Source organism: Xenopus tropicalis, chromosome 3 (assembly GCF_000004195.4).
Source record: "Xenopus tropicalis strain Nigerian chromosome 3, UCB_Xtro_10.0, whole genome shotgun sequence".
Taxonomy (NCBI): Eukaryota; Metazoa; Chordata; class Amphibia; order Anura; family Pipidae; genus Xenopus; species Xenopus tropicalis.
Genome location: NC_030679.2, coordinates 33,642,936 through 33,668,780, shown reverse-complemented (window position 1 = coordinate 33,668,780; position 25,845 = coordinate 33,642,936). Strand labels below are relative to the sequence as shown.

General features: G+C 40.2%; 1 protein-coding gene across 1 annotated transcript in view; it reads left to right on the top strand.

Annotated features, from left to right (window-relative positions):
• Positions 1 to 25,845, top strand: part of wwc1 (WW and C2 domain containing 1) — an 84,099-nt gene that overhangs the window by 18,352 nt on the left and 39,902 nt on the right. The window contains 1 exon segment of the mRNA NM_001102742.1: positions 21,036 to 21,145. Within this exon segment, the coding sequence (NP_001096212.1) occupies positions 21,036 to 21,145 (110 nt within the window).

Below are 25,845 nucleotides of genomic sequence, written 5' to 3'. Positions count from 1 at the left end.
ATGTGTTTAAAATTTTCAGTATTATGACATTGTTCAATAATCACGAATGCCAGAGACTGCAAGCAGTGCTTGTCTTGCTTATTGCAGCAAAGGATAAAAATAGTTTTCATGCTGGGAGTTATTACGTCAAGAGAATTCCTTTTGGTTACTATGTTGTTGATTATATTCTCGGTACTTTTGGGGATACAGTGTGCATGCTGGCAGGTAGCAGATATTTATACCAGATCCAATGTTTGGCTGTTTCTACAGCAGCCTTAGGCTTTCAAGCTGGGGCTATGCAGTAACTCATAGCTTTTGCTCACTAGTCAGGTTTCTTAAAGGGATATTAACCCATACTTTGTGTTTGAATCTATATGTGAATAAGTGAGGTAACTGCACTAGTTAATCATATCTGGTTGCGGCCAAGAAAGAATTTTCTCTTCTGCCCAAGGAAATGTTTGCCCCAATTGCTGTTTAAGGCTTGAGAGATTGCATTTAGTCAGAATAGATGCAAACAATGTAAAGTGCTATTGGTTATATTTTGTTCAATTGAACTAAGATTATACTTTTTCATGAACCCTACTAGAAAAAGTCCATATGTTATTGAATAAAAGTATAATTCTTTTTAACAATTGCACAGAATTAGAAATACTGCAGAAACTTTTAACATTATCACATTTTTTAACCATAGTTCCTGGTGTTACTGGCCCATAATTTGGGAAGGAATTTGGTGTTATTGTGGATAATAGACTTTGCAGCACTAGGCAGTGCCTGTTAAATGTAAGAACTTCTTTCATGTTTATAATGAGACATTGACTTAAAGGATGAAATAACAAGATTATCTCTATAAATCCCTGGTAAAACCTCTCCTTAAGTATTCAGTGATTTGTGGCAGCCCATAGAAAGGACATTAAGGAAACAGAAAGGGCGCAGAGATGTGCAACCAAACAGCTAAAAGAAATGGAACAATCTGAGAAGATCAGCTTGGTGTTATTTGCCTTCACCGAATGGTGCAGAGGTTTTTATAAGCAGGCAGTGCTCGGGATGCACAAGATCAAGAAATATATAATTATTTGCATAAAATGGCCTTCCTCTGGATTTGTAGCTTACTAGGTAAGAGATCCTTTACCTGTATTACCATGTCTCATACATCTACTAACAAATAGCTGTAAAACTTTAACCAAAGACACAGTCCCAGGTTAAATCAGCAGCCCTAATGTCTTACAACTGCTTGAAAACATAGTAAATATTAACACTGAAGATAATGTTTTACAGTATGTGACTGTTCTTATAATATCAAACATTGTAGTCATATAAAGTTATATTTCAGTGTTTGACATGGTAGGGCAAGACATTTGTAAAATGAGGCAGAAAATTTACACGGGCATAATCTTGGCTTGGCATAACATGATTCATGATCCATTTTTCAGTACAGCGATTAAGGCTGCTTGATGCACTAATAACTGCCTTATTAGTGTTAATGTAGGTCATACTAGCCTTAAATAGTCCTTGGAAACATATTCAGAATTGTTCCTGTGGGATTAATCAGCCTATTTTACTGCACAGTGTGGTCTTTCTAACATTGATCTTTCTTTCCAGAGACCTCCGTGGTATGATTTCCTGTTATTTTTTTTTTTGTCCAGGGAGTATGTATTCTTTCTAAGCTAATGTCATGGGCACAGATGGGCTTGCTGCTTTTCAAAGTAGTTTGTTATGCCCTGTATACTTGTGCTGAATCACTTAGCATTGACCTGAATTTCCCACCTGAAGCTTTTACATACCTCCCAACATTTGAAAAATGAAAAAAGGGATAAAAAATTTGGTGCGCGCCAAATGTTTTTTGTCCACGCCCACTTTTGTGGCCACGCCCCAATTACCACACCCCATTTTTTTTTCTTCAAAAAATACTCCTTTTATATAGTTGAAATGGTGGGATCAGACGCAAAATGTGCTATATCCTCATACTGTACTACCTAAGGAAAACAATATAGCAACTCCTACATATAAAATACAAATATAGAGAGAAGGCAGTCAGTTATAAGTGAGTTATAACTATGTACCAGTTTTGCCCCCCCATACACAGTGCCCCCAATTGCCCAATACACAGTACCCCCCATACACAGTGCCCCCATAGACAGTACCCCCCATACACAGTGCCCCCATTGCCCACATAGACAGTACCCCCCACAGAAAGTACCCCCCATACACAGTGCCCCCCATACACAACGCCCCCATAGTAAGTGCCCCCAATTGAGACAGTACCCCCATTGAGACAGTAGCCCCCATACACGCTTCATCTTCTTCAGCAGCTCCTCTCCTTATGTGGCTCCTTATACAATGGGAACAGGCCCTTTTATAAGGTTGCGCCCCGTGCGTACGTGTGACGTCAATACTCACGGGGCGCAACCTTATAAAAGTACCACCGCCGCGCAAGGAGCCGCATACAGAGAGGAACCGCTGAAGAAGAAGGAGCGTCCGGTTCCAGCCAGCGACTCCCACTGTCCCGGATACTTCAATGAATGTCACACATTTCCGTAATCTATTACTACATATAAAATAAAAATAAACTTATAGAACTTTTCGTAATGTCCATGATAATTTAATTTAAAATTGCACTACTCTTTCGTGTCACATTTTTCACAGAGACTACAACCATTTTGGAATTCATTCAAGCTTTGGTATCGGGACTATCTTTTGGCCAGGTTGGAACTGTAGAGTGCCACTGAGTCCTATGGAAGGCTTCCAAAATCAAACATTGAAGTTTTCAAGGCCAGAAAGGTTTTCACACCGTATACCAGTGCTGTCCAACTTCTGTTGTACCGAGGGCCGCAATTTTTCCGACCTACGTGGTGGAGGGCCGATAATGGAAGCCAGTTTTGACCACTCCCATTTTTGAAACCACACCCACTTGAAACCACACCCATGTTATCACATGACCATACCCATATTAATGGTTGTAGTACAGCAAAAACCTGCCATACTCTGCCTGCCCTACCCTGCCTGTGTGTGCCATACTCTGCCTTCCCTACCCTGCCTGTGTGTGCCATACTCTGCCTTCCCTGCCCTGCCTGTGTGTGCCATACTCTGCCTTCCCTACCCTGCCTGTGTGCCATACTTTCCCTGTGTTTGCCATTCTTGGCTGGTTTGTGCCATACTTGGCCTGTGTGTGCCATACTCTGCCTTCCCTACCCTGCCTGTGTGTGCCATACTCTGCTTGCCCTATGATGCCTGTGTGTATAGCACACAGGCAGCCTACAGTGACACAATGCTGGCACGGCTCCTACAGTCTGCACAATAACTATATATTAAAAAAATTTTTAATTGAAGTACCACCTCAGTATGTCTATGTCAGTATATGTTCTTTTTGTAGTGTGCAGGGATTAGTTGTGGGTTTCTACTGCTCCTGAGGTGTGAACAGGGGAACAATATGGGTGATTACAGCCTGAGCCTGAGGTGTGAACACTGCAGGGGGTGAACAATGCAGAGATTAAAAGGTGTGAACAACACAGGGGATTACATATTTAAACAATACAGCCTGATTACAGCCTGAATCTGAGGTGAGAACCATGCAGGGGGGCAGTTAATCACAGTACTGATACCATTTAAAGCTTACACAAGAGTAAACTATCAAAGCAGCCAGACAGGTGGGGGGCCACACAGAGGGGGGTCGCGGGCCGCCAGTTGGACAGCACTGCCGTATACGAATGTTCGGATCTGAAAGTTTTTTGATTTTCTAAACGCAATCACAATATTTTCGTTCAACCGATAAAAGAATTTTCATGACATTTTTGAACATCAGAAATTATCGTGGTTACCCCAAATTTTTTGCATATCGTGATTTTAACCACAAAAAAATCATGGTTTAATGAATGGGCCCCTAGGTATAATGTTACCCAAGGCCACAGGTACAGAATAAGATGTTTAGGCAATGCTGGCTTCCAGTCTTCCAATCTTTGCATTTTGCTGCCTAATACTTTTTCAAGTAAGGCAGCTTTTGCCGGCTAAAGTTATAGCTGAGATATAGCCAACCTTCAGCTTCCGTCAGTCATGATGACATCCAGCATTCATACAGCACATTTCTGTCAGTTGGAGGTCTGCTGCAGTTTTCAGAAGCATTAATGTTTTGCTTTTATTGGTTACAGTCCTCCTTCTGGATTTACCTGCCTTCTTTATGGTACCCCGCCCCAACCCATACATATAACCAGTTTGGCCTTCTGGTGCCTCCATTTCTTGCTAATGCTGTGCCCATGCTCAGTGCTGCAAATACATACCTCCCAACATTTGGAAAATGGAAACGGGCAAAAAGAAATGCCGCGTGTAGCGCAACGGAAATTGTTTGACCACACCTGTTTTTGCACCACTATACTCCCTAAATACCACTCCCATTTTACACAATTTGGCAGGTTATTTAAAGTGTGAACACATTTATGGGGGTTTTGGGGTCTTGTTTTATGTGTTATTACGGTTTTGCTAATGAAGGTGAAATTGCCCTTTAAGCTGCATTCCCCCAAGAGACCTGTTTAGCTTATTAGTTACAATTGTATCTAAGTGCAGGTGTGGCTTATTAACTTTCTGAGCTCTCTGCCAAAAGCCCACTTATTTAATTAAGTCTGAGAAACATTGTATCTAAGTGCAGGTTAAGCTTGGTAAGATTTCTGTGCTCTCTGCCAAAAGCTACTTTTTAATTAAGTTTGTATCTTTTTTATCGTTCAGTGCAGGAGATCAAAGGGAAATGAGGGACTTTTCAGTAAGAATCCAGGACTTTTTGGGCTGTTAAAAGAGGGAATGCAAAGGTATGAAAATGTGCGTAGCCAGCCAAAAGGAGCGTGTCCCTAAAGGCATTGCAGAGCTAAAACTTTGTTTGCATCAGGCATCTGTACATGGAAAAATGTGCACTATTGCTTTTTCCAAACTTTAGCTCCCCCTTAAAGACAGTAATGTATATATTTGTACTACCACTCTTCACATAGGGATATTCACTGGTCAAAGGGTAAGAGTGTAGATTTATTTTATCATTTTTTGTTTGAAGTCATATCACCATGATCTGTTGGCTGAATTGCCAGTTTTGGGGTGTCCTTGCCAGCAACACTAACATGTCTGTCGTATTTAAAAGCCCAGCGTCGAACTGGGACCCCAGGGGCCCACCAGAGAACCTTAGACCTTGGGCCCACTCTCCAAACAATTTTTCCTCCTTTTCTCACTCAGCAACTTTATTCCCCCAGTCTCTTTTATTTGCATGCTAGCATCAATTTCTCCTCTTTGTTCCCATTCATAAATAGGGAATGACCATGAAACTGGCCAAATAGTAAGGAGCAGGAGGGTCCACTAACCTCTGGGCCCACCGGGAGTTTTCCTTGTATCCTGGTTGGCCAGTCCGACACTGTAAAAGCCCTGCCATTTACTTGCATTAGCCTTCCTGGAAACGAACTTCAGAGAAAGGTTTTCATCTGTGTCACCTGAGTGCTAGTCTGAATGGTCTTGTATTATTTAAAAAGGAGGAATCTACATGTATATAATATATAAATTAGGAATATGATTTCTGTTTTGTTTTGTTTTTTTTTACCAGGGACATAAAGAGAAGTCAAAAGCACAGTGCACATATTTAGTTATTTTATCACAAAAAGAACAGCAAATATGCCTCTATAACAGTAAACTATCATAATATTCATGAACTGAATAAAGCTATGCTTTTTATAGTTCTTGTAGAAAATGAAAAACATGTGCAAAAATATTAGCTTTGTAAAAAACAAACAAAAAAGAACTGTTTATTTCCCATAATAGTTATTTATTCCCAGCAGCGGCTGTCAGACTTGTGGTGCAGCAGCAGCAGCAGCAGCAGAAGCAGCAAAGGAATATTTGCTAACACACTGCATATGCTTCCACGTTATCTATGGGGAATTAACCCTCTTTTTTATACTTCAACGACCTGAAGTGTTGTGCAGCAACAACTCCTGGAGGGCCTCTATCCACTTAGTTCTTCCTTGCTAGGCTTGTACATTTTCAGCAGAAACCCAGAGAATGTCTTTATATTCCCTAGTGTTCATTTGTTAAACAGGCACATTGCTAATATCCATACAAAATATGTACATTAGTGCAATTGGTCATGTTTATTACCCTGTACCTAGTTTTCCTCTTCCAACATAGGGGCTTAATGGGCAGTTTATGTACTTGCATGTCCCAAAGTCCTGACTACTTTTTTTTCTAAGTTACCTAGCTACTGGTGCCTAGGTCCACACTTCTTGCCATTGCCCGATTTTCATCACATGGGTGCATTACAAAAAATCAGCCATAAGCAGCTGCTTACAATTTCTTTGGGACCAACCACTTGGCCCCAGGTTGTGTTAGGATATATAGTGGTGGGTAGGGTTATCAGGGTTGAATTCCAAGTTTGTGAGCTCCTAGACCCCTCTCCCATGATTGATTCAAATGCCAAAATCTGCTACCCAGTCCTTGGTGGTGATGCCGCACCCTCTCTTTAGAAAAAAATACTGGCCTTCCTATAATTTTATCTTTCTACCCTATTAATTACATTGGCAACCAGCATAATTTTTACTGCCCAGGCTGGTAAAATACTGGCCGGTAGCAACCCAAGTGTGGGTGCTTTTTGCAGTAGGTGCAGAAACACTGTACTTTACACAATATAAAGTTAGCATACACAGTGCTAAAGTAATGCACGTGTGCTCCTGACTCATTTTTTTAAATACATTTACCTGCACTGTATTGTAGTATGGATAGGTATATAGTCTATAGTGTCCATTATATCAAAGGCGAATTACCATCTTCAGGTTCTGATGTCATGTCCTCTTTAAAGCCAAGCAGAAACGATAAATATATATTTTTTTAATGGTTCTACTCTAATTGCAGTAATGCTAAATGGAAACGTTCCACTATAAACTTTACACTTGGTTCTTGCTGCTGAAAAGCTTGCTGCTGAAAAGCTAGCTGCTTGTGGAATACAAGGAACCATTCAGTTGCAAATAAGGCGCAGCCTGCACACAGCATGCAAATATATACAGTGTGGCTGGAGATCCCACAGATAATGCAGAATGACTCAAGGAAAAGGGCTACAGCATACGGTAACAACATCAGAAGGAAGAAGGAGGAAATTAGAAAAGGGAAAGATGATCAAAAGACGATCTGTATCTGGATACATCTGTATGAAGAAGAGATTAAAAAGAGGCTGATAATGTGGCAAGATACTACTGTATATTGCATTTGAATATATTTATAATATCAGCTTATTATTCCACTCTTATATACAAACGTAGGACATTTTTATGCCATGCCCTCAGTCCAAAATTTGTCACACCTAGATTGCCTCAACCTGAGGGATAACGTGCCACTTTCTGACTAGTGGGTTCTTCTACACGGCAAGCTGTAGCTATTGGTATATCTGTTCATAAAATAGTGCTGTGCAAAATGATGAATATTTATTAATATTTGTAAGGGCTCTAGCACAAAGCAACAGAGTAATCACCCAAAATGCTAACGCAATTTATATCTTTAAAGAAGATACCCAGGGCCAGTGCTCCTGCACCAGTCTGGGGTACATGCAAGCACCCAATCCTCTTCCTTCTGTCTTCTTTCTTCAAGATCCCAGGGCTGGGGCCGACATTACAAATTTACCAGTAATGTATTCCAGGCATGTATTTTCCTTTCTAGGGGCCACTGGGTTAAACAGAGAGGTATACAGGTGAACAAAAAGCATTAGTTAGACCTCTTCTTTGGCAAACTGTTGACCATGTCCATTTGTTTTGTAGCTTTCATTAATAAAAACTATTATACAGTAATACAATAGGTCTCATTTTTGAAGGGTAATTTTAGCAAGTGGAGTCAAAAGAGGGCAGTAATCAAGGTTACGCTTATCTGCAGCTCTCAATAAAAAAATGTCTTGCTGCTCCGCAGGTTTGGAAGGTGTATGAACAGTGGGTCTCATTTATAAAACTGGGCAATAACGCATTGCTATCAACCATCTGATTGGTTGCTATGGGTAACTACCCAAATGCAGATTTGCCCATGGTGAGTGAGCTTCAGCGTTGCAGTTGCCAGGTCTGTACTGTAATAGTTTGGATTATGTCAAGCTGGATCTGTAAAAGCAATAGGGCAGGTGTGCCATGCCTCTCATACTAATTGATGGCTCACAATAGCACTGATTTTCAACTCTCATTTCTTGGCACAATAGCAAATATAATTTACAGTAGACATTTAACCTTTGTTATTTCTCTTTAATTCAGCAACTATTCTTTTTCTTTCATTTGAATCCGAAGCATTGAACAAGACTAAAAAAAAAAATTACAATTAATTATTTTTTGTTTTAGCTATAATGCCTTTACTGTTGTTAAAAAAATATTTAGCTTTTTTTGCTTTCTTAGTTTATTAAAATAAATGTCAAATGCATTGTTTTGTGTGCTAGCCATGAATGAGTTTGCTAGAGCGCATGGATGCTTCTATTCATGCTTGAATGAGGCTCGGGCATTTCATGAGTCAGGACCTGCCAGTGAGGTTGCTGAGAGATTTCTTAAAGTCGTTACTGTGAGCTCATACAATCTCCAAGCCACACCGTTGCTGCACAATGACCCGGGTAACTGATGATCATTGTTAACTCTGCTAGAAATATATTCTGCTGTTTTTCAAAGTCAAAAGGTTATTAAATACAATTGTGTAAGAAAGTCAAGCACTGAATGAATTCTAGTAAAGTATTTTCATTTGTTAATGCCACGCTAAATTGAGTTTAGAAAAAAAAAATGGATAATGCAGGAATTATATTGTGCTCACTTTTTGAGCATAAAATATAGTAGTATTGTTGTTACCTGTCCGTTTTGACAGCCCAGTTTTTCAAAATTGTAAAAACCAGGCAAGACTCCTAGTTTGATGTGACCTTCAGCCAATCAGTGACCACTAAATCATAGCCCCACACTTACAATGGCACCGCCCTGCCTAGTGATGTCACTACATTGCCCCATGATATCATGGCCCACCCCCCTGCCCTGCTTCTAGGACAGGAAAAGGAGGCAACCCTATATAGGATCTTTCTTATATCTCCAGTTTTCTGCTAGAGTAACTGTCAGGCAATTTCTCTCTTCTCTTGTATCTTTTATTAAGGCATTAAATTTAGGAGAGTGACAGGAGGGCTTCAAGATGACATAAAGCTGATTATGGCCAAAAAAGTGAAACAAGGTGTTTGGGCAAGGTAAAATCTTAAGAATGATCTGAAAAAGCTTGTTTAGGGGACTCGAAGGGTTAATATCCCCTTCTGTAACATATGCCCTGTAGGAGGGTTTCCAGTTGACCCAGAGTTAGCACATGTCTTCTCCTCTTTAATCTCAACCTCACTTGGACAAAAGATTGAACTTGATGGATTTGTGCTGTTTTTCAACTTCACTTTGCTCATATGTTCCTTTAATACAAATGAAAAAACACACCAACAAGTCCCTCATATAATGATGGGTTATGGCATACATAGTATTCAGAGGACCTGGCTTGCTGAATGCTGTTACCATGACATTGGCTTATAGTTACGTGTACCCTAATGTAAACTGACACAGCCCTTTTTCTTTACACGCACTCGAAACATGATCCAAATGTTGCTCTTAGAAGCTGACCGGCAAACACTCGTAAGCTATGACAATAACCCTTAACCATGCTCGTTAGATAGTGTATACATAAAGAGCCTGGATATGAAATCTAAAGTCAATCTTTTTATTGTAATACAGGTATGGGATCTGTTATCCAGAATCTTTGTCACACGGTGTCCATATAAGGGATCTTTAAATAAAGGGATATTTATATAATGCAGAACGCCATTCCTTAAAGGGGTTGTTCATTCATATTCTAAGGGGCAAATTTACTAATCCATGAATCCGAATCCCGAAAGGGAAAAAATCGTATTGGAAACGAAAATTTTGCGACTTTTTCGTCGCCGGAGCAATTTTCCATATTTGTCGCGACTTTTTTGTCGCCGGTGTGACTGTATCATATTTTGCGTGACTATTTAGTCGCCGTAGCGATTTTTTCGTATTGAGCGATAATAAACGGCAGAAAACCCAATCCAATTTTATCGCGACGGCGACAAAAAAGTCACGGATAATATACGAAAAAGTCACGATGGCGACGAAAAAATTGCGTGACATACGAAAAAGTCGCGATGGCGAAGGAAAAGTCGCAAAAATACCGATCATTACGAGAAAACGCATTCGGATGCCTTCGGACCGTTTGTGGATTAGTAAATCTCCCCCTAAGAGTATCTGTTTTTTTCCATCTCTCCAGTGTGAAATTTCCAGAGCTATATGGTTTCTAGGGTCCATTTTACCCTAGCAACATGGCAGTAGTTTAAATGAGAGACTGGAAGATAAATAGGAGATGAACTTAGTAGAATGTAAAGTAATAAAACGCAACAATAACAATAAAAACAGAGCAACAGTTTTTGTGGCTGCTGGAGTCAGTGCTCCGCCCCAGATGGAAAGAGGCAGAATAACACTAAACAAAAAAAAAAATGAAATTTGCTTAGAATAGGAAATGTTATTACATAAACATTAACTAACAGGTGAACAACCCCATTAGGGCTACTAAGCATTAAAAAAAACAGTGCAGTTTTGCCACCAACATGAATTTATGGTAACTTGGTAAACATCAAATTCATGAAACTGTATTATTATTATTATTATTACTTTATTATTATTATTGTTGTTGTTGTTGAGAAAAAGCATAATTTTATGTTCACAACCTGATAATTGAGTAGCGAGCATAACTTTCCCTTTTTTACTATAGTGGCCAGCTCCATGTTGTAGCTCCAACCTATCCCAGCTACAGACAAAAAAGGGCAACGATTAGGGGGTTTTAACGTTGAAAGCAAGCAAGTAAGCTGCAGGTAAAACTCAGTCCCTTTTGTAAAATGTAAAATAAATCAGTAGAATTCTTAATGAATCGGAGTGTAGGTGAGTGTAGGACTGGCCAGACTGGGGATGTCTGGTGCAGTTGGCCAGCTTGAAAATATTGCAATATAGGGACAAACAAGCTTAAAAGGGAGGACATTTCTTTGTAGTTAAATACACAGAATGCCTTAATGTCATATATATATATATATATATATATATATATATATATTGATAATAGGTGAGTGCAAAGGGACCTTTTGTTTCTGCTTTTCGAAATGAACCACACCTTTAACTGTCATGGCGGATTTCTTGTGTTCCTTTCATGTGTTTACAGTAATGCAAGTCACAAATACATGTAGTTTTGGTAATTAATCAAGATAGAGCTGATATGTGTGTCTTATCAGAATTAGCCTTTGAGTCATCTGCAGTTTTCTCTTCTCTTGGGGCAAGGAGAAATTCCAAGAATGTAGCTTAATAATTCACTTGTTTACATTTTCGCCCAGTTGTATCCAAGATACCAGAGCAACCTGCTACATTCCTGCAAGCCAATTAACCTCAGCCGTGTTATTTACACTACCGGGACTGCCTGTGATACAAGCACTTTCCTAGTGTAAAGAATAGACACAGATACATACAGAGCACTGAGTAGTAGAAAACGCAGGAACCCCATCCCTATTGCCTTGGCCTGGTCTTCTTCTCAGCAAGCACCACCGCAAAGACTTGGCCAAAAGTTCGGCACCCCCAGTGGTTTCAAACTTCTCCTTTAATGGCTGTCTTAACACTGCGTCCTCTGTTTTGAACCTGGTGAAATTACCTCTTCTCCTTTAAAGAAAAAGGAAAGGTAAATCACTAAGCGTGAAAACTTGTTAGACACACCCCAGTAATTTTAGTGATGTGCCTGTTACCCTGGGCTGGCTCTCCTCATCTTCAAAAAATGGCCAAGCCTGGCACCATTTTCTTTTGTTCTCCTACCTTGTCCCTCTGCCAATTCTGGGTCTTGGAAAAAAGTTCCTGCGACCTGCAAGTGATATGCTGAGGTCGGGCCGAACCCACCTGACATGTGGGTTAACCCACGGGGCCCACAGGTATCGCAGGGTGTTATTGCCCGCACATCACTACTATTTTCATCCTAAAAAAATGAAATCCTAAAAAAAAAAATTTAAAAACATTTGAAAAAGTAATATTTCTTATATAAGATGTCAGCTACATATGCAGAAAAAATTATATATATTTAGAAATATGTGCTTTTAAGAATATTTGTTTTATTCTTTTCACGGATATGAGCTGCTCTACAGATCAGTGAATTTCATGGCCTTTATAAGTGCTAAGTAAATTCTCTTTGAACCTCTCAGTGGTGTCAGCCAACACTGTCAGTTCAAACAGTCATCTATAAATAATTGATTCAGCCTGCCTGGATATGCCAACCGTCTCTATGCAGAGATTGGGATATTATCATCCTAATATATAATATTGGCTAAATCTGAATCTGCAGTCTGTGTGTATGCCTGTGCATTTGTGTGTGTAGACAGACACAGACAGATATTCACATTTATACCTACTTCTAAATACTCTTCTGTTTTGGTCAGGTTCTTTTCCGATTTATTTTGAAATTGGAATTTATAAATACTACATGGAGTATACACAGATATTTAGCTCAAAACATTAGTAGAAAAGACAATATGGTGGTAAAACTAGGGTAAAAAGGGCTCATTTACATTCGCAGAGGCAGTGAGATAAGTGTAATTTCCAGAGCTGCCAACTTTGGAAGCTTACTATTTGGGGGTCTCGCAAAGCCGCAAAATTCCAAAACCCAGAAAATTCTCCTAAGCACATGTGCGGTGACATCACATCCGGTGATGTAACTTCCAGGTTTTGGAATTTTGTGGCCGTACCCCATTGCACATTTTACTTCTGTGCATGCAGAAGATTTTTTTTGCAGGGCAGCTGGAAAATCGGGGGGGAAAGATAGGAAACAGGAGAAAAAAAGGAAGAGTAATGGGAGACCAGGGGAGGGGGCTGGAAATTGGAAAAATAGGGGGGGGGGTTGACAGGTCTGGGTTTCAAGCACGTTCGCCAAGTTTTTTCCCACAATGCAGCATTATTCCCAGAATACAAGCATCATTGTGTTTGTTGTACCTGATGCAGTTGCACCTATTGACGCAGGGTGCGAGAGGGAACCTTGGAGTCTATTACCTGCTTATGAGGTGGCGGTAGCTCTTGGCCCTACTATATGGAAGTGCAAGAAGTGCATTTTGATGCAAGAACCTTTATTGAATGGGGTTTCATGGGCAGTAGAGACATTTATAGGACCACAACGGCAATTACTGTTATAAATAGTTCCTACTGTTTTGCTATTACATAGAGGAAATAATAGAAACATTTTTGGAAGGAGACTGATTTTCCAGGACCACCAGAGGGCCCCCTGCATGGGACAATAAGCTGCCAACTCTGTCTGGCGGGGTGGAGTAAGCAGAGATGAGTGTCCCATGGATGCCCAACTTTTGTAAATAGGCCCAAATGAGTAAGCTTTTAAGGGTGGAACAATTTCCATGCCATTTTTATGTGTCAGAGTTATTTGTTGAGCACAGGGATTTACCTTTAGTAATACAATACACACTACAAAAGGAAGTTGATATATTTGATACATTTGACTTGTATACAAGACAGCCCTTTTTAAGGAAGAAAACTGCAATATAGCTGAAGTATAAAATGCCTGCATAATAGATTTATATCAGCTACTTGCTCTGCCTTTCTATTCATTGCCTGTAAATAACGGCAACCGCAAGAAGGGAATTGTATGTGCTTTGAGTCGCGATTGAGCTGTGTTTGTTGATGATGAATTCTGACATCAGCATTTGTTGCATAACACTGATTACACAATGTTATGTGAATTAATTAAGGTTATGTCCCTTCTGCAATTATCCATGCATTTTGAAATCCATTTCAACTCAATTTATCCTCTTTCTGCTTCGTGCCAGGCGTTTGTTATCGCTTACACGACAATAAATGTCCCTGACAGAACTGGGCATTTTATATCTTAACTCTGATGGAGCTACACATTAGATATGCATTGTCTTTCATTGCTTCTCATGTGTTCTATTGCTTACCTTTTGTGGCATTGCTTCTGTTCTGTAATTGCATTCATGAAGGGTTTGTGACAAATGTGCAGTTGAAGAATTATGAAATAAGCAAGGGATTTAGTGTAAGGGCTCTAATTATTGCTTCTTTTTCAGTACCAGGGCATCATGACCTGATGCAAACAATGCTGTTTATTTCTTATGTGCACAAGGTTCCTACAGAGCGTGGTAACAGTTCGTAAAGCCTCTGTACTGCAGAAGGAAATATGGAAAGGCTTTCTCTGGATAAATATTTACTGTTGTTGGTGCTTTATAAACATGTGATAATGATAAATATGTAGGTATAGGGTCTAGTATCTGGAATGCTTGGGGCCTGGGGTTTCACCATACTAAAAAATCATTTTTGATTATGTATGATTATCAGCTCAGCCAACATATGGGTTACAGAAGACTATGCACCTTCTGAGTCTAAGTATATTGGTCGGTCGCAGAAAAATGGCACAGGCTAATTTGTTACTTTCTGCAGAAATTGTAGTGCCCCATTATAAGAGGTCTTGCAATATTACTCCTGGCACAAATGGGCTGAGAAAGCCCCGGTACACCATATGGAGTATAAGAAATATAGTAAGAATATCACATCATGATGGTCTGTATAAGTACTAAAGGTAATATCATCCCTGGCCCAGACAGGGTTAGGAAGCCCCGGCACAGTATGTAGGGAAAGAAACTTACATTTGAAACACCCCTGGCCCAGGCAGGCCAAACACCCTGGCACAGTATGTAGGGAAAGAAAATTATATTCGAAACACCCCTGGCCCAGGCAGGCTAAACACCCTGGCACAGTATGTAGGGGAAGTAAATTATATTTGTAACACCCTTGGCCCAGGCAGGCTAAACACCCTGGCACAGTATGTAGGGAAAGTAAATTATATTTAAAATAAACACCCCTGGCACAATATATGGAGTGAATCGATATAAAGTTATAGCACCCATTTAAAGTGCTGCAACAAAAGGTTTGAGTCATAATAACCTGAACAGGGTTGAGAGAAGTAGTTTAGACACCAGCCTGGGGTCAGAGATAAAAAGCAAAGGAAAGAAAAAAGGGAGTGGAAAGGAATAAAAAGAGAAGGTGTGAATGGAGGGGGGGTCAGGGGAAAAGGGGAAAAGGAGTATAGGGGAAAGTATGGCTATGCAAGCAGTAAAAAGTACTGAAAGCAGCATGAAATAAACAATGTAGTGTGGAAAAAAATATTAGAATATCATATTACAAGATGGCGAAAATAACAAAAAAATCAAGCTGGTGGCAAATATATACATGAAAGAATTATGTATATAAGCTTCCAAAGAAGATACAAAGAAGAACCTTTGTAATATGACCGTGCCAAACCTGCTGAGCGATAAATGTATACATGTGAAATAGTGTCATTAACAGCAAATAGATGATATTTTTTCTATTTACCGGTAATTGCCTTAGGTTTCAGGTTTCTTTACAGTCAAATTACCTTCAGCTGTTTATTACTTTAAGGTCGTGTAAAATGGATTTATACAGTGTAGGTCATTAAATAAATTAGTAAAGTTGTCAGAATGTGAAAAGCCATAAAGAATCCGTGTTTTTCCTAATAACATCACTCCAAGCGAGTGGTATAATTCTGTGGACAGGAAAACACATAGGAAAAAACCTTGCTACCCTCCTGTTGGAAATGAAATGATTGCCTGTTGGTTTGGAAGGTCTCCTTTATGCTGGGTAACTGAGGGCTCTGCAGGAGGAAGTGATGGGCCTTCTGATCTGTCAGTCTTCTCTGCCAGCTGATAACTTGAGGTCACAGAGAACAGCCAAAATAACAAGTTTAAGTTGTATTTGCAATTCTAGTTCATTACATTTAAAGGAGAAGGAAAGTCATTTTGGCATTTTGCTGCCAACAGATTACATAGTTAGTTACATAGTTACATAGGGTTGAAAAAGACCATCAAGTCTATGAAGTCCATCAGTTTAACCCTTCCAAGTAAACCCAGCACACACAAACCTATACTGACCTATCTAAACACTCACATCCAGACCCATACTGACCTATCTATCCACTCACATACAGACCCATACTGACCTATCTATACACTCACATACAGACCCATACTGACCTATCTATCCACTCACATACAGACCCATACTGACCTATCTATCCACTCACATACAGACCCATACTGACCTATCTATCCACTCACATACAGACCCATACTGACCTATCTATACACTCACATACAGACCTATACTGACCTATCTATACACTCACATACAGACCCATACTGACCTATCTATCCACTCACATACAGACCCATACTGACCTATCTATCCACTCACATACAGACCCATACTGACCTATCTATCCACTCACATACAGACCCATACTGACCTATCTATCCACTCACATACAGACCCATACTGACCTATCTATACACTCACATACAGACCCATACTGACCTATCTATACACTCACATACAGACCCATACTGACCTATCTATACACTCACATACAGACCCATACTGACCTATCTATCCACTCACATACAGACCCATACTGACCTATCCACTCACATACAGACCCATACTGACCTATCCACTCACATACAGACCCATACTGACCTATCTATCCACTCACATACAGACCCATACTGACCTATCCACTCACATACAGACCCATACTGACCTATCTATACACTCACATACAGACCCATACTGACCTATCTATCCACTCACATACAGACCCATACTGACCTATCTATCCACTCACATACAGACCCATACTGACCTATCCACTCACATACAGACCCATACTGACCTATCCTAGCCTTGGATGCAATGCTTGTTCAAGAACTCATCTAAGCCCCTCTTATAGGCATTAACAGAATCTGCAATCACAAAATCACTAGGAAGGGCATTCCCCAACCTCACTGCCCCCAGTGTGAAAAAACCACCTACACTGCTTCAAATTAAAGTTCTGCTCCTCTAATCTGTAGGGGGGGGGCCTCTGGTGCGCTGATCATTTTTATGGGAAAAAAAAGATCACACCCTGTTTGCCTATAATCCCCTCTAATGAACTTGTACAGAGTAATCATGTCCCCTTGCAAGCTACATTTTTCTAGAGAAAACAACCCCAACCTTGACAGGCTAACCTTATAGTTTAGATCTTCCATCCCCTTGCACATTAGTGCAAGCTAGAACACTATATTTATTCTGCAGAAAGCTTTACCATACCTGAGTAAAGAGCCGTAGAAGCTCCCTTTGTTTGTTTAAGATAGCAATTACCATTTTAGCTTGGTCTCTGTAGCTTCCTGCTGCAGCTCTAACCACTGGTAGCATAGATCACACAGTCTGATGGGAGGGGGAGTAAATTCTTATGGGAGGAGGGGCAGGAGAAGGGAGAGAGGAGAGAGCTGGGCAGACTCTGGCCCCGGGAATGAAGAATTTTTCTGAGACAGGAAGTCTGATACCAAAGTATATGTGTACACAAAAAAAGACAAGACATCCTGTGTTTCTGTGCAACTTTTCTGTGAGTGCTTATGGCTGTATTTACATAGACCTTTCTGATAAAAACTTACTTAGTTTTTACCTTTCCTTCTCCTTTAACAATTAAATAAACTGTATGTGTTTTGATATAGCACAAAAACTGTTGTCAACCAGTATTTCAAAGGCCTTCTCTCTAGCAGAAACGTTTTCAAAGTTAGCATTTCTAGATTAGATTTTGAAATAGGTGGAGCAACAAAAGCTAGACAGCTAAAAGCAAATAATGCAAATCAAGCTGGGTTTTGCTAGGGTGCAAGGTACCTGTGTGCTCCTTAACATGGCTCCTACCCGCTGGTATCGGTGCTGCTGCGCTCCATTTCCTCTCCTACATATGACTCCACCCTCTCAATTTCACATCCTGTCCCTTCCTTAACTTGTCATTAGCCTCCTCCCCATACACTGTGCTGCTGGCATGTAGCCCTCTAATAATATTATAAAAAGTTCAACTTTTATTTCATTTGTAGTCCTTTACATTTGTAGCAGATACAAAGACTTATTCTTGAGATTTTTTCATTAAAAAATAACCAGTTTATATATAATTGTAGATAAACATTCCATGCAAAAAAGGCACTGCTATTATCTGATGATGATAAAAGCACAAAAATGTATTTAACCTCTGCAATTAGCAGAGAAACGGAAAAGGATTGGAACGATACAATGGCCTGACAGCCTGACAGAATACACCCACGTGTACTTAGCGATTCGTTTCAGCTACTTCATTATTTTAGAACCTTCTCAGACTCCTACTTATCTGGTATGGTGCCAAATGGATTAGACAATATCTTTATAAATCCAGTATTCAAAAAGCAGTTTATGGTATTAGCCTGGTAATTAGAGACCTGGAGGATGGTCGTCTGGAGTGAAAAATATACTTGAGGGTTTGTCGAGAGATTACAGTCAAGAATATGTCTTGTAAAAATTGCACCATAAGTAGCAGCCAGCATGGTTTATGAAGGTCAGATTATGTAACACTGGTTTCCTGCTGTTTTATGATGTCGTTAGTCAGAATTTGGAAAGTGGCTACAAGCAGATGTTGCCTGGTTAGCTTTTGCCAAGGATTTTGATACAGTGCCACATCATGATGCCTTTTTATTACGTCTGTCTGAACTGTGCCCGAACAATGAAAAATTTGACCTCATAGTATTTATATTGGGTTCATGTAAAAATGGCTTCTTTGTAGTAGATGTATGCTTTATCTGTTACCAAAACAATGTGCCACATGGGTCTTCTATGGTTAAAAGAGCTATGTATAATTCACATTATATATAATTCTCTATAGCATTAGCGGTACATCCACTACAGGTATGGCACCTGTTATGCGGAATGCTCGGGACCTGAGGTTTTTCCGGATTATGGGCATTTCTGTAATTTTGATCATTATGCCTTATGTCTACTTAAAAATAATTTAAACATTAAATAAACCCAATATGATTGTTTTGCCTACAGTAAGGATTACTCATATCTTAGTTGGGATCATGTACAAGGTACTGTTTATTATTAAAGGAAAAAAAGGAAATAATTTAATTTGTAGTTCTGTAGCATTCTGGATGATGGATTTCTGGATAAAAGGTCCCATACCTGTATTTTCTGATAAAATATATCACCATCTTATTAAAATGGTGCAAACCAGTGAATATGTTTTTTATGAATTTATATTTTACATCCTATGCATTATGCCAAGTTTTGCAGGCTCACTTGAGTCTATGTGGTCTGCTCTCTGCTACCTTTGTTGGTCTAATTGCTTGTGTCTGTGACTGGTTGTGTTTTGCTCTGCAGGAATGTTGTCTCTAAAAAGAATTGTGATTCCCCCCCCCCTGAAAAAGTTGTTCTTCGCCATGGAATCTCTCATTCAGTTGAATTATATAAGTAAATGCTTAGAGGGCAGGGGTATTTGGGGTGAAAAGCAGTGGGGCCCACTGTGTGACTTCAAAATACGAAGCAATGTGTGTGCCTTTCCACCAGAAATTCCCTTTATTGGAGTTGGAAAGACTTTTCAGGGAGTTCATTCACCCATGGTAGCAGATATTTATCGCAGGTGACCAGGGCTGTAACTAGGGGTAGGCAGAGGCGCCTGCCTACAATTGGGGGCGCCAGGCAGGAACCTTCTCTTGCCTACCCCTAGCCCACACTCCCTTCTCATTGTGCCTGCCGGTTGCCATTACACGGTAGGGGCAATGACTCCCCCACCCCTGCCCCCTGCTTGATGGAACTGCACATGCGTGCACACGTGGGTGGGGGGGAAAGAGGAGAGGTGGCTGACTAGGCTGTCTAGGGCGCCGGGTCAGCTTGGCCGTCCCTGCAGGTGACTAATCTCTTTGTGGGACATTACCCAAAAGGCAAACCTAATAAAGGAACTAACTTTATCATAGGTCATTATCACCCACATTTCTAATGAAATGAATGATGGGACAGGTTGTTCTACGGCACACTGGGTAAATCATTTGTTTTCAAAACAAAGTTTGCATCATCGGGCTTTATTTCCCATTAATTGTCTCTTTAACAATAACACATGAGAGCATGGCTTATTTTGTGCAACAAATATTAAATCTTAGGATATGTTTATACATATACATGCACCTGCCAACTACCTGGGCTCTGGGCAGATTTAATTTGCTGAAGTATAAGCAAAGCTGTAATTTCTAATTATGCCCTCAATTATCACTGTGTGTTAAAGGGCAAACGGAAGAAGGAAAAACATTTATAATGATGTAAATATCAGTAATATTATCTCTTTGGCATGACCACTACACACTTCAGGCCGGACTATCAATCTGTGGTTTCTGGCAAATGCCAGATTGGCTGCTGTAAGATGCCATAGACAGTCACTATTTAATGGGCCTGGTGGGGGGCTGTTTGGGCCTCTTTGTACTTGAAATGCCAGGGCCTATTTTGACTTCCATTCCAGACCTGATGACTCCAGTTAGGAGTGCAGATTGTCTGCAGTGGCTTGCAGTGGCAAGCAGAGCAAGGTGGTGGCATAACATGCTACGCAGCCCCACAGTGATTGGGTACTGAGGTGGCATTGCCTACTGTTATGTCTATGATTCCAAGACGATAAATATTTGCTCTTAAAAGGATTATTATTTTGAAATTTAATATTGAATTATATTAAATGTAATATTGACCTAAGAGATAAACAAATTCTGTATTATTATTGGTGTTTTATCTTGACCTGGCTGAGCTAGGTGGAGGCTAAACACCTGTTCTGCTAAATGGCAGCCAAAATGAAACTAGAGAGTGCAGTGTTGTCTGGCTGCTTTACTTACTTGCCTTCCCATAGTAGAGCTCAGCTGTATTTGCAGGATCTATTTAATTACTGTATAATGTCTGGGCGGGACAGGGACATTCCTTTCTAAGTGTAAACACAAAGCTCCCTCCTTGTACTCTTGGTATGTGTGTAAACAAATAATGGAACGGGCTCATTTCATAATGGGCAGGAAATTCTGTCATCATTTCATGTTTAGTATAGTCATTAAGGCTTGCTTTTTCATGCCAGCAATTATGATTTTGGCCAGAGCGCTCTAACACCTTTCATTATTTCTTTAGGTTTACAAAGCCATTAACCTTTGCCGACTGTATTGGCGATGAATTGCCATTGGGTTGGGAAGAATCTTATGACACCCAAGTGGGTGTGTATTACATTGACCATAACAGCCGTAAGTATTCTGCAGTTTCTGTAAGTATCTCTGCTAAACAGTTAATTTTTGAAGGTTTTAGTTATGCGTTTAACCAAAAAAGTGCAGTGAAAGAGACTTTCAGAGTAATGCACATCAATCTGTTAGCCCATAGACTAGAGTTAATCTCCCCAAGTCTTACCAAAATAGCCAACTACATGTAATATAATATTCTGTAATGTTCCCCTTTAAAATAAGAACAGTTCTCTGTGAAAAAAGAATCGTAACATGTGATTAAGTGAAGGCTTCAAGGGTGTTATAAATTGCTGTTGGACTTGACTAGAAGTCATCAGCGTTGTATGCAGTCAGGATACCTAGCATGTATATTGGCAGCATGGGATTTGCTCAAGATTCCAGGTAATCACTTTCTTAGCCTTAAAGAGGACATAAACCCACCCACACAAATTGATGTCAGGTAGCCAGACTGAAAAGTTACTGATGCAGAAAGGGTCTCCTGATGTTTTTCTGCTTGCTTCTGACACATGAAATGCCAATTTCTCCATTACATTTTTTAATTAAGAAATTACATAACTTGTGAAATCAGACAATGCCAGGGAAAAGCATTCCCCTCTGATCAGCATTTGAGGGCCCCTGAGACTCTCTAGAACAGTGATCCCCAACCAGTGTCTTGTGAGCAACATGTTGCTCTCCAACCCCTTTAATGTTGCTCCCAGTGGCCTTAAAGCAGGTGCTTATTTTTAAATGCTTGGCTTGGAGGCAAGTTTTGGTTGCATACAACCAGATATGTACTGCTAAACAGAGTCTCCTGTATGCTGCCGGTCCACATAGAGGCTACCACATAGCCAATAACAGTCCTTATTTGGCACCCACAGGAACATATTTTATGTTTGTGTTGCTCCCCAAGTCTTTTTACATTTGAATGTGGCTCATGGGTAAAAAAGGTTGGGGATCCCTGCTCTAGAACAACCTACCGGTATAATTATTTTCATAACAGACTTGCATTTCCTAAAGACAAGAGAAAACCAGATGCAAGAACAACTAATGTACGGGCCTCACTTGCATGTGGTATTCCACGACAAATATTTTTTTTCCCAGTCGCTGTGTGAGATAGACTGCACCCTTAATGTGACAGGATACTCATACAGATAATAATAGAAAAATTTGCAAGGGCTACAGTTCCTCTATATAGTGCCATGGATTGTAAAATCAGTGTGGACTTTAACACAATAGAGCCTGTGTTTCCAGTTGGCTATAACCTATGCCATACTAATGTTAACACGACCAACATGTGGCACGGCACAGGAAAGAGCTGTGGACAATAAAAGGATTAAAGGAAAGGTAAAAACCAAGTAAGCTTTATGGGAAAGGTATTTGTAAATACAACCATAACTCACAGAAAAGCTGCAGTCCTTTATCAAAAGAAACTCAGGATGTCTTGTCTTTTTTTGTGTATACATGTATTTTGGTATCTGACTTCCTCTCTCAGAAAAATCCTTCATTCCCGGGGTGGAGTCTGCACAGCTCTCTCCCTTCTCCTCCTCCTCCTATAAGAATTCATAAGAATTCACTCCCCCTCCCATCAGAATGTGTTATCTGAGCTACCAGCCCCTAGAGCTACAGCAGCTAGGGAGACCAAGCTAAAATGGCAGCTGCTATCTTAAACAAACAGAGGGAGCTTCTGGGGCTCTTTACTCAGGTATGCTGATGCTTTCTACAGAATAAATATAGCTTAATGATCTTTTTTATTGTTTGCATGTGTTGGCATGCCTTACATTTGTACGTCGTTACTCCTTACGATGGTGCCTATTTCTAATTGACAGAGGAATGCCCCACTTGACTATACAGTGCTTAATGATGCTGATATGGTTTTGGACCAAAATTTAACTAAGAATGAATCACGGCCTCTTGATGAGTCTCCTTTTTGCTTTAACCCTGCCTATTCCTGGTTATAATTAGTTGTGCGGGATGTTGCCAACAGCCTGATGGAGGGCATCACTGCCAAGGAAATGTTCAGAGAATTGGCAGAGTAAAGTTAGACAGAGGGCACAAAAAACTGATTAACATGTATAATTGCAAAACTAAATACACGATACAGACATGCTATCCTCATTAATCAAGAAATGTTAGTGCCTGTTGTTTTGTTCTGACTCCTCGCTAACTTGCAGAAATCATTCATAATCAGATTGTTCCATACACATTGCTAACCCATTAAAATACCAGCGTGAATAATTTAGGCCCCATTCTTTCCCAGCTGCTACAGATTTTTCTCATGTTGGTGCAGACTGAGTTCCAGTGTATTGTTTTGCACAGGCCACATTAGGTATTTATTAGTTGCAAGCTGGGTTTCAGGTTTTGCCTGTCTAATGAAGGTACAAATTCTGAAACCTCTCATGTATGTGTATGCTTATTTCCTTTGTTCTACCCATAGATCACCAGTTTAAGTTAGTAAATAGATATATATATATATAGCATATAGAAATTCATTTACAGTAAGCTGCTGTTCAGTTGTGATGGCATTACCTTGCATGTTCTTGTACCAGAAACAAACAGAACATGAACTTGCAGAGTTTATGTTTTCTTTCAGGAAATTGGGATATTGGAGATATCCACAATTTGTGGGTTATTACTGTGCTGTTTATCTCCTATATTCTTCATTATCTCTCTTTACCACCACTGCTCTTGGGCAGGGGTATAACTACAGAAGAAGCAGACCTTGCAATTTGGGGTAAACACTTATTTGCTGACTTGGATATTCTTGGAACTATGGTTAGCTGACAACAATGCTACCTGATTATTAGGAAGTGAATCCTAAACAAATGGGAAGTACAGGTATGGATCCCTTATCCAGAAAGTTCCGAATTACAGAAGGGCCATCTCCCATAGACTACATTGGAATGGTTAAGAGGTTGGAGGAGTGTTTAAAAAAGACAAGGGGGGGGGGGGTGAGCTAGAATTCTATGGGAAAATTAGTGTAGACGGGGTAGGGGGACTAGCAAAGAGTTGTGGGGGAGGAGTGAGGGGGGCATATAGTTTATCAGATAAGGAGCTTCCGTTACAAGGAAAGCAGTCTCATAATTGCCTTAGCTCTAACTCTCCCTTAGCTAATGTAAACATCAGAGGGAGAAGTAGTAATCTCCGCTGCATGCTGGCTAATGCGCGTAGCTTGTCGGGTAAATTAGGGGAGCTGCAAGCTATTGCATGTATTGAAAATTATGATTTAATAGGTATCACTGAGACCTGGTGGGATGATAAATGCGACTGGGCTGCGAATTTAAATGGTTATACACTTTTCAGGAGGGACAGAGAGATTAAAAAGGGTGGAGGGGTTTGTCTTTATGTAAAGTCAGATTTAAAGCCATGTAATAAAGACATTACCAATGAAAACGTCGAATCTCTTTGGGTAGAAATTTCAGTAGGGCTGAAGGTCACAAAGAAAATGATCATTGGTGTATGCTATAAACCACCCCGTATAGATGAGGGGGATGAGGCCCAGCTATTGTTGCAAATGGAGGAGGCTTCAAAACTGGGTCAAGTTGTTATTATGGGGGACTTTAATTATCCGGACATTAACTGGAGTAATGGGGTGGCTAAGTCAGAAAAAGCTAGTAGGTTTGTAAATATGCTAAATGACAACTTTTTATTTCAGGCGGTTCAAGAACCCACTAGGAATGACTCTATTTTGGACCTGGTGATTTCTAATAATAATGAACTCATCTCTAACATTTGTGTGGGTGAGCATTTGGGGAACAGTGATCACAACATGGTCTCCTTTGAGATAATGCTGCCGAGACAGCGCTATAAGGGAGTAACTAAAACGCTCAATTTTAGACGTGCAGACTTTGCCAGTATAAGGGCATCTCTGCAATGTGTCAACTGGGAAAGGCTTTTCATGGGGTTAGACACAGAAGGAAAATGGAACATCTTTAAAACATTGCTTTGTAGGTATGCACAGCAGTATATCCCTCTTGTAAGCAAGGAGAGGCATCGCAAAGCAAAACCTTTATGGCTGAATAAAAGTGTTATTGTCGAGGTTGGTAAGAAAAAACGTGCTTTTAGGGCATTCAAGTTAGCTGGGACAGCGGAAACTTTCATCAGGTACAATCCCTCATAATTTTGCCCCTTTATAGGTCCCTGGTAAGGCCTCACCTTGAGTATGCAGTGCAGTTTTGGGCTCCAGTCCTTAAGAAGGATATTAATGAGCAGGAGAGAGTGCAGAGACGTGCAACTAAACTGGTTAAGGGGATGGAAGATTTAAACTATGAGGTGAGACTGTCGAGGTTGAGGTTGTTTTCTCTGGAAAAGAGGCGCTTGTGAGGGGACATGATTACTCTGTACAAGTACATTAGAGGGGATTATAGGCAGTTGGGGGATGTACTTTTTTCCCATAAAAACAATCAACGCACCAGAGGTCACCCCTTTAGATTAGAGGAACAGAGCTTCCATTTGAAGCAGCGTAGGTGGTTTTTCACGGTGAGGGCAGTGAGGTTGTGGAATTCCCTTCCTAGAGATGTGGTAATGGCAGATTCTGTTAATGCCTTTAAGAGGGGCCTGGATGAGTTCTTGATCTATCAGAATATCCAAGGCTATTGTGATACTAATATCTACAGTTAGTACTAGTGGTTGTATTTATAGTTTATGTATGCGAGTGTATAGATTGGTAAGTGTGGGTTGTGGGTGCTGGGTTTACTTGGATGGGTTGAACTTGATGGACACTGGTCTTT